Source organism: Callorhinchus milii, unplaced genomic scaffold (assembly GCF_018977255.1).
Source record: "Callorhinchus milii isolate IMCB2004 unplaced genomic scaffold, IMCB_Cmil_1.0 Scaffold9, whole genome shotgun sequence".
NCBI classification, from domain to species: Eukaryota; Metazoa; Chordata; class Chondrichthyes; order Chimaeriformes; family Callorhinchidae; genus Callorhinchus; species Callorhinchus milii.
Genome location: NW_024704750.1, coordinates 19,425,654 through 19,443,134, shown reverse-complemented (window position 1 = coordinate 19,443,134; position 17,481 = coordinate 19,425,654). Strand labels below are relative to the sequence as shown.

The 17,481-nt window shown below is 46.1% G+C and overlaps 1 protein-coding gene across 1 annotated transcript; it reads left to right on the top strand.

Annotated features, from left to right (window-relative positions):
- Positions 1-700: 700 nt before the first annotated feature.
- On the top strand, positions 701-8,501 carry LOC103176194 (homeodomain-interacting protein kinase 4-like). Its single transcript, XM_007889601.2, has 5 exons — positions 701-1,316; positions 1,895-3,006; positions 3,501-3,779; positions 6,369-6,448; positions 8,387-8,501. The coding sequence occupies exons 1-5, from the start codon at positions 701-703 to the stop codon at positions 8,499-8,501; spliced, it is 2,202 nt and encodes a 733-aa protein (XP_007887792.2).
- Positions 8,502-17,481: the final 8,980 nt, after the last annotated feature.

Sequence of the window (17,481 nt, the reverse complement as noted above, 5' to 3'; positions counted from 1 at the left end):
GAAACCTTAGCCAAGTTTCCTTACTCTGCAAGCCTCTGTTTACCTAGTAAGCAGGAACCCGGTTGTTAGTCGATTGGCGGATCGCTTTCAGGGGCAATAATAATCCCTTAGAGAAAATGTGGTCACTCAATCCATTATGGTTTGTTGGGCACTGCTGTGCACAATTGGCTGCCACATTTTGCCCACAAAATACACAGTCGCTACACTTTACAGTATATTCTGTGAAGCACTTTGAGACATCTTGACGTGTTAAGGTGCTATATCAAATACAAGGAATATTATTATTATTATTATTCCCTTCAACCAACATCAGGTAAGACCATGAGACCATGTGGTGAAGTCACAGTAGAGTTATGACGTCTCTGACTGTGCATAAATCATTAGTGTAGATTGTGATATAAAGAGTCTGGACTGTGACATAATCCCACTGCAATCAGACAGGCAAACCATTGAGTTCAGTCTTGCTAAGATCTTGTGTGGTGACTGTTTTCTTTGTTTCTGGGTTTACCTGACCACCACCACCACCACCAAGTTGCATTTATACAGCGTCCCTCATGCAGCGTCCCTGGGTAAGAATCTGAAGAAGAATCAAATGACTGAAGAAGATTGGGGCATCATTGAAAAGGTGATCATGGCCAAGCACAGCAGAGATAGCCGTGGATGACCCGATGATGGTTGGAGAGAGATTCATCTGAAAACAATGAGTCCTGACAAAAGTAGAAACCCAGGGCACCAGTTCGTGTGCAACGTCACCTTTTCCCCCAGCCTATGTGGTCAGCAAATGTCCCATCAATGTGTCAGTCCCGAGAGGGGACTTACTATCCAGTCTGACTCGGACACGTACGACACACTAAAGTTGGTGGGTGAGGGCATTTATGGTGAAGTGACCAAGTGTCGCAAGAGAAGCACAGGTCGGTTTGTGGCCTTGAAAGCCCTCAAGCACATCTGCTGCGGCTCGACTGAGATCAGGATCTTAAAGCTCTTGGGCAAGACGGATGCGGATGAATTTCATATTGTTCGTCTCTTGGAGTATTTCCATGTCAATGCCAGGCCCCACCTGGTGTTTGAACTTCTGGATCAGAGCCTGCTCGACTTTCATAAAGCGACCGACTTTGCTCCCCTCCCCGTGAAGCACATCCGAGTAATTGCCACGCAGCTTCTGAAGGCTTTGGTCAAGCTGAAGGAGTTGTCCATCATCCACACTGACCTGAAACCTGACAACATCATGTTGGTCAATCATGTGCAGTTCCCTTTCAGGGTTAAGCTCATTGACTTTGGATCGGCCAGTGTACTGACTGAGGTTCAACATATTCAAGGTATGCAGTTGGACATCCTCCCGATGTGAAAGGCGCTATATAAATTCAATTTGATGTTGTTATGCAGTGTATCTATTGAAAACCTTCACATTTTACTGGATTTTTTTTACTACAATCACAGTATCATTGCTCCCTTATACTTGTGTCTCCTGGTTATGAACTCCCCAACCAATGCTAATCTTTTCGAACCCTTTTATAATTTAAAACACCTCCATTCGGTCTCCTCTTAAGCACTTCCTCTCGAGCGAAGCTTCGTATTTAAGCGAGAATATTCTTAGTGAAAATCCTGAGAATGACCCACAAAAATGCACCCTTTTTTGTAGTTTTTTTTACTGGAGCCCTGTAGGGCAATGGTGAGTGAGCTCGCCTCGCAAGCAAGAGGACCCCGGACTGGACGAAACCTTAGGCAAGTTTCCTCACACCAAACGCCTTGTTTACCTAGTAAGTAGGAACCTGAGTTGTTAGTCAATTGGCTGGTCACTTTCCGGGGGTAATAATCCCTCTCCACCCAAAAAAAGGATTATTATTACTTTTATTATCATTATTATTATTGATTGTATTTCATTTTGGCTTTAAAGAGCCGTACATTCAGGCCAGATATTACAGATCCCCCGAGATCCTACTGGGCTTGCCTTTCTGTGAGAAGATGGACATGTGGTCGTTGGGCTGTGTGCTGTCTGAGCTGCGACTGGGCCGCCCGCTCTATCCTGGCAGGAATCAATACGAGCAGATCATGTACATTGTTCAAACCCAAGGCTTGCCCAAAGACTACCTGCTCGACCAGGCCAGCAGATCCCATCTTTTCTTCACAAGACACTGGCGTCCCTTTACAGCTCATCAGTGGGAACTCAAATCACCACGGGAATACCCATCCCATGCATCGGTGCCACCTTTGGAGACTGGGAGACCCACCTTGAAGTCCCTCGACCAAATGGAGGCGTTGAGCATCACCCACGCTCTGCTCCTGGACGACGAGGAAAGGGCCGAGTACCACGATTGCAGCAACATGGTGCAACTCCTGAAGAGAATGCTCAGCCTTGATCCCAAAACGCGCATCGCTCCCACAGCCGCCTTGAGGCACCAGTTCATCAGCTTACAGCAACTGCAAGCGAACCACGACCGCACAGAGTATTACAGACTCTCTATCCAAGGCCTCAGTGCTGCATTGATGTACAACAGAGCTGAAAGGGATGAGGACAACCAGCACATGCTCGAGTGCTCTCATCACACCAGTACTTTGGACAATAAGAGCAAGCAGACACAAGGCAATTGCAGTCGTGCCTCGGAACACAGGGCAACTGACCAAAAGGACCACTTGGCCATCAAACATTCAGGAAGAGCAATGTCTCTTAACATGACCATTGGAGGGGCCAACCTTGTGCAGAACAAACCTTTCACCTCGCATGCTAAGAATCCCAAGCACCTCACTCACTCCTATCAAGGCGATTGCCAACACATATCCTGGTGCGTGCAGAGGAACTTCACTGAATCCGTTCAGGGCGGTCTGACCTGCCAGCCTCGGGAGGACCAATACAAGGTGCCTCCTCAGCGAAGGGAAGATGTCAGCTTCGAGGAAGTGACTACGCTGGAACAGGAAGCTGATCAAGGAATCGACATCAAGAAGGATATCAACACCAACAAATTCTCCATAGCTGTGTACTCTCTGAAACGATCACGTGAGATTCAGGATGTGAGTACCAGCCAATATTCCTCTGGATTTTCTAGACTAGAGATATGATAGTTTTCTACCGACACACTGGGCAAGCGAGAGGACCTAGTTTGATTCCCAGGGTGGGAGAAACCTTTGGCAAGATTCATTACTCTACACGCCTCTGTTTAACTAGCAATAAGTAGAAACCCGGTTGTTAGTCAATTGGCAGATCGGTTTTCTGGGGGTAATAATCACTTCAAAAATAAAATAAAAATAGTAGTCATTTGGTCACTCAATCCACAAATGTTTAGTGGGACATTACTGTGTGCAAAAGTCTTTGAGATGCTTCAAAGCGCTTCACATAACATGCTGTAAAGTGAACTGACTGTGCATTTTGTGGATTAAACGCGGCAGCCAATTGCGCACAGCAGCGTCCCAAAAACAGTCGGGATTGAGTGACCAAATTACTAGCATAATTAGAGGGTGAGAGATGCACTGTTCTACACACTGATGTGTGTGTCCTTTTTTCACAGAGGGAGACGAACGAGGCAACTTGCTCCAAAGGACAAGCCACTCTACAGCCAGATGGAGCCTCTCAGGAACATACATCTCCCAAGCGGAGCGAGCTTCCCACACGCAGGAGAGGTTCCCGGAAGCCTTCCACCACAAAGCCAGAGGTGGCAGCGTCAAGATCCAAACCAGCTCCTGCGGACAGTTTCTCTGTAGCCCCCAAACCACCTGAGTCCAAGATGGCAATATTTGTCCATCGGCACGGGGAGCCAGGGCTGCAGCTGGCCAAACAGCAAGTCTTGGTTTGTGCAGGACAATGCAAATCACCTCATAGAGAACTGACATCCATGATAGGTGATCACAACAAGCATTTTTTTGTGGGGAGTCAGCCGGGCATCTGATGCACGCGGAAACCCATCACCGTGCTTAAGAGTATCCAAACCAACCTGAGAATTCCATACATCCCACCTACACATGGAAATCCCAGAGATAGATTGTTGGAATGGAATGTGCTCTCTCTCCCTGGAGGGACACATCCTGCTCACCTAATCCAGAAAATATTAGGCACAGGTTGGCAAGAACCGAGGCTTGGGGACCCCAGAGTGTGAGTTGGGGGTAACTGCTGGAGTCTAACCAGCTAAAACTGCATAGCTTGCCATTGGCAGCGCTGTCTGCCAAGGTTTCCCTGCTGGTTGTCCAGCTAGGACCATCCTAACCGTTAGGGCTTTGGCATATAGGGTTAACGGGAGCTGAGTGGGAGGATTCCCTGCCCCCAGTGACTGGTCAACCAAAGCCAGCTGAGTAGTGTCTACAGTGAAGGAGGTATAAGAGGAGGTGAGGATTGCACTGCACATTATCTGTTGCTTTTCTTGGGGTGGAAGTAGAGGCTGAGACAAACTCTAGGTCAGGCTGGGGTCTCGGTGAAATCAGCTCCATTTAGAAAATTTGTGGTATGTAACGTGTCACACCACGGGTCTTCCTAACCCCCACCCCAACCCCATCTCCATCCTCCCAATTCCTCATCCCGTTCCTGACATTGGTCTGATTCCTAACTGAGGATTCCTCCCACTGGTGATCAGGATCTAGTGTAGATCCCAGGGTACTGACAAAGGCTTCACCTCATCATAACAGAAACAGTGAAGGGTTCACACTGTTATAGATATACAGTTATATTATATGTGTGTGTGTATATATATTATAAATGAACCCAAAGTATGTGATCTTTATTGAGTTGATACTGTTTTGTGTGTTGAACAGTATCTCTTACCCTCTTCACTAGGAGAAGGAAGGATCACCATTGGAAAGACACATTCATCCATCAACAAATCCTTTGGGTATGTACAAACATTGGACACTATTACATTAATTTTCTGGTAATGATGGTCTGGAGAAGATGTGGTGTGAAATGACACAAGGATTTAACGGATATTGAGAAGGAGGGCGGTAGATACTTGGGATGTAAGATTATTAGGAGATTTTGGAGTAAAGGCAGGGAATTTGGAATGGAAACATCGGCCATCATCTAATAAAATGGCCTTCTCCTATTCCCATGTTCCTATTGGTGCCTCTTGTTCCCCTTCAAATGTTTCTAAAAGAAGGAGCAGTGAGTTTTGTTGCAACAGATTTCACAGGTAATTATAACCGTTTAGCTGTTGGTGCTTAGATGTGTCTATGATCTTCAGGCAGTTTCTTGGTTTTTGGTAATTGTATAGTGAGAGTGGCCCTGGGTATGGTGAGACTAACAACACTACTGGGGGAGGGATACCCTGCTGGAGGTAGCAGGATCCGAAGGGAAAGAACTCCCGGGCTCTGCTGATGACAGCACAGCACATCTGCTCATCGGCAGCACTTGGCAGGGCAGACCAGTCACTGGGGGCAAGGGAATCCTCCCACTCAGCTCCTATTAACCCTGCAAGCCAAAGCCCTAACCGGTAGGGTGGTCCCAGCTGGACAAGCAGCGGGCAAGCTTGCCAGAGGGCGATATCAATGGCAAGTTTTAGCTGGTTAGACTCCAGCAGTTACCCCAACACACAGTCTGAGGTCCCCAAGCCTTGGTTCCTACAGCTAATATTTTCTGGAATTAGGTAAGCAGCATGCGTTCTCCCCACCTCCCCGCCAGGGAGAGAGTGTATGTTCCATTCCAGCAATCCATCTCTGAAATTTCCACGTGTAGGTGGGATGCATGGAATTGTCAGTTTGATTTGGATACTCTTAAGCACGGTGATGGGTTTCTGTACGTGTCAGATCCCTGGTTAGTTCCAAAGGTGAGCTAGCACCAGTCTAGGCTTGATGTCTGCCCCCCCAGTTAATGGAATTCGCGTACATTGAGGCACGTCGGTGGTTGATTACCATTCCGTCGCTGCTGTGAAACGAGTGGCTGAGGAAAATCACCTTCTTATATCTGTTGCTTCAGGGTGGGAGCACATCCTCAAAGACTGACGGGGCATGTCAGGCAGCACGCAGACCAGGATCCAGGGAATGTCCAGCTGAACCCAGCCTCGCCAAGGAACAAACTAGTGAGGCCAGCTCTTTATCTGCAATACTTAAATGTTTCGGGTCTTGTAAAGCAGATTAACTACAAGCTGATGATCACTTTAATGTGGGATGGAACCATAGAGATTTACAGCACTGGGGTGTGCGTACTTGTGCTTGTGCGTGTGCGAGGGTGTGAGCGTGTGTGCTCTTGTGTGAGCGTGAGGGTGTGCAATGAAGCTTTTTACTGACGAATGGTCCACCGGCTCTCTGTGTCCAGGCTCACGTGTAACCAGTGGCCACTGGTTTGAGTTATCAGCTTTAGGAGAGGAGGGATAGGAGAGCAGAAAAGGCAGAGAGAATTCAGGGGAAGTAAGAGGCTGCTTAATTCTGAAACTGACTGTCTGTTCTGTATTCAGGGTTCAAACATCAAGATGAAGTTTTCATTGAGCCAGCTATTAGAGGCCAAAGATTGCGAGGAGGAGGCGAGTGTGGATGGGCAAGTGTGGAGAGTCACTTTGGTCTGTGTAATCCTGACACTTCCTGCCAGCATTGCAGAACGTGTCTGATGTCAATAATAATAATAATCCTTGCATTTGATATAGCGCATTTATCACATCATTGAGATGTCTCAACGCGCTTCACAGTATATACTGTAAAGTGTAGCGACTGTGTATTTTGTGGCCGAAACACAACAGTCAGTTGCCCACAGCAGTGTCCCACAAACAGCCATGAAATGAGTGACCAGTTTTATTTGGGGATTGTTGGCCAGGACACCGGGAGAGAGAGAAACTCTCTGCTCTTTTTGAACAGTGTCATGGGATCTTCAACATCCACCTGAGCAGGCAGACGGGACCTCGGTTTAACGTCTCACCCGAAGGACGGCACATCTGACAATACAACTCACCCCCAGCGCTGCATTGGAGTGTCATCTTAGACTATGTGATTCCATGTCCCGATGTAGGACTTGAACCCACAACCTTCTGACTCAGAGGTGAGAGGGCTACCACTGAGCCAGGCTGACACACAATTATATATGTTGGTTCTATATCTCGGAGTTCATGTCAATAGGATCATAGGAATAGGAGGCTGTTCAGCCCCATTGAACTTGCTCCATAGCTTTATTAGATTTTGACAGATCTTTTAATCACAATGTCCCAGACTTTTGCCAAACCCTGTAATTACCTCTGCAACCCAAGTGTCTGTCTCTCTCTCTCTCATTTAAACATCTGGTCAGGATGTTTACATCACTCTCTTTCTCTCTATTAAAGGGATAGGCACTTGGGCGCCCATACAGCTAAGTTCTTCCGGAGAAACAAGAAGGAACAGAAAAAAAAGAAAGTAAGTCCTTTAATTATCCTTGCATTTGCTTCAATATCTTTCACATCAGGAGACTATCCCGAAGTGCTTCACAGGATTTATTGTAAAGTATAGTGACTCTGTATTTTGTAGGCATCTAATTTGCACAACATTGTTCCACAGACAGTCATAAAGTGAGAGAATAATTTTCTCTGAAGGATTATTGACGGGACAGTGGGAGAGAGAAATATCCTTCTCTTCTTAACATATCTGTAATGATGGGATACTTAACTTTCACCTGGACAGGTAGACAGCACCTCGGCAGAAAGTATCATCCAAAGCACAGCACCTTCATCCACGCAGCATTCCCCTAGCACTGTATTGAGTTCAAATAATAATAATATTCCTTGCATTTGATATAGCGTCTTATCACATCGTTGAGAGGTCTCAAAGGTGCTTTTATAGAAAGCAGAGTGGATTGACGTATATTTTATGGGCGAAATGTGGCAGCCAATTGCGCACAGCAGTGTCCAACAAACAGTCATTGATTGAGTGACCGAATATTTTTATTTTCGAGTGATTATTACCCCTGGAAAGCGATCCGCCATTTGAATAACAACCAACAACAACATTTGTATAGTGCCTTTCACATTGAGAGGATGTCCTAAGGTGCTGGACAGTCAGTGTTTCGGACCCGAGCTGGGAGTCGGGATTGGGGAGGGTGGAGGGCAGGCGGGAAGCAGGATGATCGAAGGCATGATCGAAGAGGAGGGTCTTGAGATGGGTCTTGAAGGAGGCAAGGAAGGGGGCAAGGCAGAGGAACTGCGGGATGGAGTTCCAGAGCTTGGGGGCAGAGTGGCAGAAGGCCCACCCGCCAATGGTGGGGCAGGCGAGGAGAGGTACATGAAGCAGGCCAGGACCTACTTACAATCTTCCTATAGCCAGATTCCTCCATATACTAGGTAAACTGAGGTGTGTGGAGGAAGGAAAGTTGCCTAAGCTTTTGCCACCCGAAATCGAACTGGGGTCTTCTCACTTGCGAGGTGAGCACCTTAATCACTATGCTACAGGACTCAAGTCCCAATATTAAGCTTGAACCCAGAACCATTTGACTCTGAGGTGAGACTGCTACCAACAGAAGCAAGCTGATGTGCAGTGTTCCTTATAGACAGTTCAAGTATCTCACTGTGAAGGATCGGAAGCTGAATAATGAGCTTGGACCAGATAAGTTCACTGATCTCATAAAGAAATAAAATTGGACTTGATAGTCAAAGGACAATCACATCCCATAGTGAACAGAGCTACATTAGTAGACATAACAGAGTTACTGCTCACAAAGATATATTACTTGTCATATCCTCAGGTTCATTATATCCTCAGGCTCATCATGGGCAAGACATGCTCCTTCAAGATCACTGGTTTCTTCAGGTTCATCAATGGCAGGAGATCACAACAGCAACAACTTGCATTTATATAGCGGCCTTCACACGGGGCAGAATCTCGGCTGACACATCAAGGCTCTAATTTCTCTCTTTCCTGAACAGGTCTCCTGCTGGGGTTGAATGTAATGTGAGTTTCCATCGGCTTATAACAATGGCATCTGAATTGGTCCAGCCAAACTTGCAGCTACACAACGCAATGGAACCAGTGGTGTGTTTGCACCTCCCCTCCACCGGCTAAACCAAGGCTAATAGAGTGAAAGTTTTTGTCCTTTTCAAAAAAATATTGGGGAAAGTTTTAAAAAGAATTGTTTAAAACCTCCCCGAAATGAGAACCAGCGTAGTATTTAGCGTAGCAGATATTTTAACATATCCTGGACCAAATGCTAACTGTTTAAGGTTCAGTTTTATGGAAATATCTTATAAAGTAATTGATATGAAATGAGCAAATGGTGATTTATTTACTGTTGATTTAATTCTTGTTGCAGATGGTTAACTCTGCATTTCCTCTGGTTCTGATCTTATTTCCTCTTAGTCTGGGAACGAGTGATGGAGCCACAGGGAGAGGCCAGGGGTGGGCATAATCACATCAGCCCATAGCATCAGGTCACACACAGGTCACAGCTCACACATTCTCCGGTAGTCTCTTAAGTTTCCTCTTTGACCAATGGATGGAGTTTCAGGCCAGGCTACTGATGGGAAGTGAGACCTTACAGGCAGAAGTGGTTTGCGAACTGCCTTTTTGAGGAGGAATTAATATCGAGGCTGAGTCATTGATGCGGAAAATACTGACTTCCACAATAATAATATAATACTTTCATTATTCTGTCACTGAGACGTCTCAATGCGCTTCACAGAATATGCTGTAAAGTGTATTTTATAGGCGAAAAGCAGCAGCCTATTTTGTGCACAGCAGTGTCCCACAAACAGTCGTGGGTTGAGTGACAACATTTTTTTTGGAGAGGGATTATGACCCTGGAAAAGGATCTGCCAATTGACATAACAAATGGGTTCCAACTTACTGCTAGGTAAACAGAGGCATGTGGAGTAAGGAAACTTGCCTAAGGTTTTACTCCGGCCGGGAATCGAACCCGGGTCCTCTTGCTTGCAAAGCAAGCGTGCTAACCACTACACCACAGGACACCAGGGGACTTCTTGTGATGAATATTAGTACTTTTTCAGAAGAAGGTTGGGGGCTAAAGTGTCATTTACCTTCCCGTCTTCAAAATCTTCCAGTTTCCCCGCAGTGATTTCCACCATATTCACCCACGAAAGCCTCTTCGTGATACGCAAGATAGCCCCAACTCTTCTTTCTCATGCTCCCTTTATGAGAAGCTTTCTGCTACATCTGACTTGTGGGTTCTTAATGGGACAGTAGAGGGAGCTTTACTCTGAGTGTAATCTATGCTGCCCAGATTCTGGCTGTGCAAACTGGAATAATAATAATCCTTTGCATTTAATAATAATAATAATAATCCTTGCATTTGATATAGCGCTTTTCACGTCGGGAGGACGTCCCAAAGCGCTTCACAGAACACACTGTAAAGTGAATTGACTGTATATTTGTGGGCGAACGCGGCAGCCAATTGTGCACAGCAATGTCCCACAAACAGTCATGGATTGAAAATGACCAATTTATTATTGTTTTGGTTTTTGGAGGGATTATTATTAGGCTCTGTGTGGAGTAAGGAAACTTGCCCAAGGTTTCGCCCTGACCTGCCTGGAAATGAACTCAGGTCTCTCGCTTGCAAAGCGAGTGCTCTAACCACTGAGCTACAGGACTCCACTCCACTATTTGATATAGCGCCTTATCACATCGTCAAGGCGTGACATGCTTTGAGACGTCTCGACGAGATGATAAGGCGCTGTATCAAACGCGAAGGATTATTATTATTCCAGTTTGCACAGCCAGAATCTGGACAGCATAGATTACATATCCTATAAAGTGGATTAACTGTGTATTTTCTGTGTGAAACGCGGCAGCCAATTTGCGCACAGCAATGTCCCACAAACAGCCATGGATTGAGAGACCAATTTTATTTGGGGAAATTGTTGACCAGGATTATTTATTAACTTCCAGAAACAATTATAGCTTTTAACTATTCCACACTCAGTCCTTTGCATTCGATATAAATGGAATACTGTTGTTAATGGAATAACAGCTTTTCTTAATGCACCTGCATCATAGACAAGAACACACCAGTGGGGAGGTTTGGGGGGTAATAGGCCTAACAGCCCACCTCCCCTGGCAACCTTTGGGTGTATGAATGCGCCTTTACCTCCTGCTCCACCTCTCTATCCACTGTTCCATGGCTGCCTCAGGCCTTGTACAACCTTGTGAGAGCCACTGGAATGTTTTCTCTCTCTCTCTGGAGGGACACATCCTGCCTACCTAATTCCAGTAGGTATTAGGTGCAGGTTGGCAAGTGCCAAGGCTTGGGGACCCCAGAGTGTGCTTTGGGGGCATTGCTGGAATCTAACAAGCTAAAACCATATAACTTGCTGTTGAGAGCACAGTCTGGCAAGCTCGTCCAGCCAGGGCCACCCTACTCATCCTTTGGTTTGCAGGGTTAATGGGAGCCCAGGAAAAAAAGAACTATCTCTGCTCCCAGTGAGCCAGCTCAGCTCCAAGGACAAGGCCCTGCCTACCCAGGCTCCCTCCCCCAAGAAGGATAGTCACTAGTCGGTCATTTGACATCTGACAAGTTCAGGTTTGAGCCCTCGCTAGATGGATGGCAACTACCAGGAACTCCCTGCGAGCTTCCCGGGGAGCAATGCATGAGATGCAGAAGAGGATTGTCTCCTGCCTAGAGCTCAGAAACACATCCCAACCCATTGATTCCAAGCCCAGAGTGAGACATGATTTAATTGAAGCTAATGAAACATGATTTAACAAGAGATTACATGCACACAATTCCCTTCGAGCTGTTTTTCCTCCTTCGGAATTTCAGAAGTAAAACAGCTTTGAACAATGCACAAAGGAAGGGAATATAATTTTGAGCAGTAAAATAATACTTTAATTTTGAGACATCGAGAAGACGTGAAAAGCCCTATATCAAATGCAAGGATTATTATTATTATTATATACTGTGGGGGAGTCAACCTGGCTCAGTTAGTAGCACTCTCACCACTAAGTCAGAAGGTTGTCGGTTCAGGCACCACGCCAGGACTTTGAGCTCACAGGCCAGGCATACACACTGATACACTGATGGGGGAGTCCTGTTTTATCGGAGGTGCCATCTTTTGGATGAGATATTAAACCAAGGTCCTGTCTGCCTGTTCAGGTGGACGTTAAAGATCCCATGACACTATGCAAAAAGAGAAGGGAATTTCTCTCTCCCGGTGTCATAACCTACAATCCCCCAAATAAAATTGGTCACTCACTTAATGGCTGTTTGTGGGGTGTTGTTATGTTTCGCTACCATCTTCAGATACAAATACACGGTTAATACATTTAGCAGCAAATCCCATAAAGGACGTGGAGTCCTGTAGAGTATTGGGTAGAGCACTCGCCTCGCAAACGAGAGGGCCCGAGCTTGATTCCTGGGTGGGGCAAAACCTAAGGCAAGTTTCCTTACTCCACACGCCTCTGTTTACCTAGTAGTAAGTAGATACCCAGTTATTCGTCGATTATCAATCGCTTTTCTGGGGCTAATAATCCCTTCAAAAAAAATAATTAAAAAAAAATAATAACTTGGTCACTCAGTCCATGACTGTTTGTAGGACACTCCTGTGCGCAATTGGCTGCTGCGTTTTGCCCACAAAATATACAGTCAATCCACTTTACAGTATATACTGTGCTTCGAGACATCTCAAACACGTGTGAAGGGGCTACATCAAATGCAAGGATCATTATTATTGTAAAGCAAGTTATGGAGAGGTGTCTCAATGATGCGATAAGGCACTACGTCAAATGTAAGGCATTACTTAATGACAGGATAATGAATAAAGAAGTTAACTGAAAACTACACTATTTAAAGGTAAAGATATTTAAAGACAAAGTGGAAAATGCAGAAAAGGGACAAGAGAGAGGAGGAAATACCAGAGTTTTTTCAATGATATGGAACAGACGGCCAGCACAGGTGGTGGAGCAAAAAACTGCACAGTGAGACGATCATGTTAACCACTACTTTCCCCCCCACCCGCCGCTCCACCATCGATGGCCGTGCCTTCATCCACTACACCCCAAAGCTTTGGAACTTTCTTCCTCAATCCCTCCGCATTGCCCCCTCCTTCCCCATCTTCAGGTGGCGCCTGAAGACATTCCTCTTCGATCGTGCTTATGGTCACCTCCCCCCGCCCCCAACTCGGAGTCGTGCTCCGTCACTGTCAAGCGCTCTGGGACGCTACCCTGCATGAGGGGCACTGTATAATTGCAAGTTGTTGTTGTGTTGTTGTTCACAGTAAAATCCTGGAGGGGAGGGGAAAGCATGGTCGAAGAGGTAGCTAATAAAGGAAAAGATTGAGAGCGGGGAAAATCCTCACTATCAAGAGTGTTGGGAATATTTGCAAGCACGACCGCTAATTTAGATGCGAACTCAGCTTTGAATATTCATAAAGATTTGCGTTATTCTAAAGGGAAAAACTTAAGACGAGCTTCAGACAGGTTTCAACCTGAAATTGTGTGTCTTGCAGACATGTCCCAGGACTTGTTCAGCTTTGTTATAAACAACCCGCTCATTAACTGGATCTTTAAGCATATGCTTGTCATGTGGGTTGTTTGCCAACCCTCATCTGCTTGTCTAATCGGTCCAGATCGTTTTGATTGCTGTCAGTTCTCCCGCATATTACTTGTTACTTGGCTATTCAGCATGAGTTTTTCAGCAAAACTGCCAATGCCGTAGACATGCCCAGTGTTTGAGAATGTCGCAGAAATAGTTATAGGGGAGGTTTGAAAAACATCTTTACACGCAGGAGGTTTTGATTGTGAAATTCTCTGCTATAATAATAATAATAATCCTTGCATTTGATATAGCGCTTTTCACGTCGGGAGGACGTCCCAAAGCGCTTCACAGAACATACTGCAAAGTGAATTGACTGTATATTTGTGGGCGAACGCGGCAGCCAATTGCGCACAGCAATGTCCCACAAACAGTCATATGGATTGAAAATGACCAATTTATTATTGTTTTGGTTTTGGAGGGATTATTATTAGGCTCTGCGTGGAGTAAGGAAACTTGCCCAAGGTTTCGCCCTCTGCCTGGAATTGAACTCAGGTCTCTCACTTGCAAAGCGAGTGCTCTAACCACTGAGCTACAGGACTCCACAAACTGCTGCAAACTGATTGAAGCAAAACCCAATGTTTTAAAAGGAAATCGGGCAGATTTCGATGCGCAAGCGAGCAGCAGAGTGGGGTTATAATAAATTGGTTATTTTCAATCCACGACTGTTTGTGGGACATTGCTGTGCGCAATTGGCTGCCGTGTTCGCCCACAAATATACAGTCAATTCACTTTATAGTGTGTTCTGTGAAGCGCTTTGGGACGTCCTCCCGACGTGAAAAGCTCTATATCAAATGCAAGGATTATTATTATTTTGGCCGGCTCGTGTGCAGAGAAACACCAGTGTAGGCTTGCTGGGCTGAGTGGGATATTTCTGAGATAAACGTTCAGTGATTGCATGGAGTCCTGTAGCGTAGTGGCTAGGGAGAAGACCTGCACGGCAAAACCTTAGGCAAGTTTCCATACTCCACGCACCTTTGTTTATCTAGCAGTAAATAGGAAAGCAGTTGTTAGTTGGTTGGTACATCGCTTTTCAGGCGTAATAATCCCTCCNAAAAATAAATATTATGATTTGGTCCACGACTATTTTGTGGGACACTGCAGTGGGCAACAGGCTGCCGTGTTTCATTCACAAAATACACAGTCAATCCGTTTTACAGTATATTCCGTGAAGCGTTTTGAGACGTCTCAACGATGTGATAAGGCGCTATATCAAATGCAGGGATTATTATAAAGTAAAGTGTTAGATCTCAGTGGAGTTAACCTGAGGTCTAACACTGCTTTATGATAACAACAAATTGCATTTCTATAACACCCCTCGCACAAAAATGTATCCTAATTTATCATAAATAATAGAATAAAACAAAGTGTTGGACCGCAAGTTAAGTCCTGAAGTTAACCTAATTTTAGTCCAAGAAGGTAAGGTAAATTCTGTGGTGTTTGTGGGATTCCGCCTCTCTTTCAATCCCTCAAATAAAATCGTTCACTCACTCTATGGCTGTTTGTGGGACACTGCTGTGTGCAACTGGCTGCCGTGTTTCGCCCACAAAGCACACAGTCACGGAGTTTTTACAATAAAACTGATGCGCTTTAAGACACCTCAACGACGTGATAAGCCGCTATATCAAATGCATGGATTATTATTAATAATATTTGTTAGCCCTTGGTGTTTACTCTCGCTTAAAACAAGAGAGGAAGTTCAATGAGAGCACTGTGTGGGTGGGGGAGGTAAATTCTGTGGTGTTTGTGGGATTCCTCGCTCTACTCTCTCTCTTGCACAGTCCAGAAACCTACAGCTCTGTCTGGCTCTGCCTTTTATCCAGTGTGTGTGTGTGTGTGTGTGTATGTGTGAACCTGTGTGTAATTCTTTACTGGATGGATCTGGATGTAGGAGTCTTGTGCGTGTGAGCTGGCAAGAAAATGTTTACGATTGATTAAAAAAAGGGATCAAGTCTGTACAGGACAGTTGGGCACTGCCCTCACTCCCAAAATATGTGCCAGGCAGGTGAATGAGTGAGTGAGTGAGAGAGAGTGAGAGAGAGAGTACCTTCCATTGCTTGGGGCAGAGTGGGTGAGGGTTGGCTGGAGCTGAGTGAGTGAATGAGTGAGGTGTGTGAGAGTGTGTGTGTGAGTGAGGCGTGTGAGTGAGTGAGGTGTGTGAGTGAGTGTGTGTGAGTGAGGCTTGTGAGTGAGTGAGGTGTGTGAGTGAGCGTGTGTGTGTGAGACGTGTGAGTGACTGAGGTGTGTGAGTGTATGTGAGTGAGGTGTGTGAGTGTGTGTGTGAGTGAGGCATGTGAGTGAGTAAGGAGTGTGTGACTGTGTGAGTGAGTGAGTGTGGTGTGAGTGAATGAGGAGTGTGTGTGAATGAGTGAGTGAGGAGTGTGTGTGAGTGAGTGAGGAGTGTGTGACTGTGTGAGTGAGTGAGGAGTGTGTGTGAGTGAGTGATGAGTGTGTGACTGTGTGAGTGCGGAGTGTGAGTGCGGAGTGTGAGTGAGTGTGTGAGTGTGTGAATGAGGAGTATGTGTGACTGTGAGTGAGTGCGGAGTGTGTGTGAGTGAATGAGGAGTGTGTGATGAGTGAGGTGTGTGAATGAGTGAGTGTGTGAGTGATTGAGTGAGTGAGGAGTGTGTGTGTGGTGTGTGTGAGTGAGTGAGGGGTGTGTGTGTGAGTGAGTGTGCGTGTGAGTGAGGTGTGTGTCTGAATGAGGTGTGAGTGAGTGAATGAGGAGTGTGGGTGATTGAGTGAGTGTGTGAGTGATTGCGTGAGTGATTGAGTGAGGTATGTGTGTGAGTGAATGAGGAGTGTGTGTGATTGAGTGAGTGTGTGAGTGATTGAGTGAGTGAGGAGTGTGAGTGAGGAGTGTGTGACTGTGTGAGTAAGTGAGGAGTGTGTGTGACTGTGTGAGTGAGGTATGTGTGTGAGTGAGTGAATGAGGAGTATGTGTGACTGTGTGAGTGAGTGAGGTATGTGTCTGAATGAGGTGTGAGTGAATGAGGAGTGGGTGATTGAGTGAGTGTGTGAGTGATTGAGTGAGTGAGGAGTGTGTGTGAGTGAGTGTGAGTGAGGTGTGTGTGAGTGAGTGTGTAAGTGATTGAGTGAGTGAGGAGTGAGGTGTGAGTGAATGAGGTGCGAGTGAGTGAGGTATGTGAGTGAGTGAAGAGTGTGTGTGTGTGAGTGAGTGTGTGAGTGAGGTACGTGTGTGAGTGAGTGAATGAGGAGTGTGTGAATGAATGAGTGTGTGAGTGAGGAGTGTGTGTGAGTGAGGAGTGTGTGACTGTGAGTGAGCGAGTGTGTGAGTGAGGAGTGTGTGTGAGAGGAGTGTGTGACTGTGTGAGTGAGTGAGGAGTGTGTGAGTGAGGTGTGTGACTGAGTGAGTGAGGAGTGTGTGTGAGTGAATGAGGAGTATGTGTGACTGTGTGAGTGAGTGAGGAGTGTGTGTGAGTGAGGAGTGTGTGACTGTGAGTGAGTGAGTGTGGTGTGAGTGAATGAGGAGTGTGTGTGAATGAGTGAGTGAGGAGTGTGTGTGAGTGAATGAGGAGTGTGTGTGAATGAGTGAGTGAGGAGTGTGTGTGAGTGAGGAGTATGTGACTGTGTGAGTGAGGAGTGTGTGTGAGTGATGAGTGTGTGACTGTGTGAGTGAGTGCGGAGTGTGAGTGAGTGCGGAGTGTGAGTGAGTGAATGAGGAGTATGTGTGACTGTGAGTGAGTAAGGAGTGTGTGTGAGTGAGTGAGCAGTGTGTGACTGTGTGTGAGTGAGAGGAGTGTGAGTGAGTGAATGAAGAGTGTGTGAATGAGTGAGTGTGTGAGTTAGTGAGGAGTGTGAGTGAATGAGGAGTGTGTGACTGAGTGAGGAGTGTGTGTGAGTGAGTGAGGAGTGTGTGACTGTGTGAGTGAGTGAGTGAGTGAGTGAGGGGTGTGAGTGACTGTGAATGAGGAGTGAGTGAGTGAGTGTGTGAATGAGTGACTGTGTGAGTGAGTGAGTGACTGTGTGAGTGAGTGAGTGACTGTGTGAATGAGGAGTGAGTGAGTGTGTGAGTGAGTGTGTGAGTGAGTGACTGTGTGAGTGAGTGACTG

What these genes read in the sequence shown, in the direction of transcription:
- LOC103176194 (XM_007889601.2), top strand. Translation starts at nt 701, where the DNA reads ATGAGTCCTGACAAAAGTAGAAACCCAGGGCACCAGTTCGTGTGCAAC. An exon ending in TGAGGTTCAACATATTCAAG is followed by an intron (nt 1,317 to 1,894) that starts GTATGCAGTTGG and finishes TTGGCTTTAAAG; the next exon opens with AGCCGTACATTCAGGCCAGA. An exon ending in GATCACGTGAGATTCAGGAT is followed by an intron (nt 3,007 to 3,500) that starts GTGAGTACCAGC and finishes CTTTTTTCACAG; the next exon opens with AGGGAGACGAACGAGGCAAC.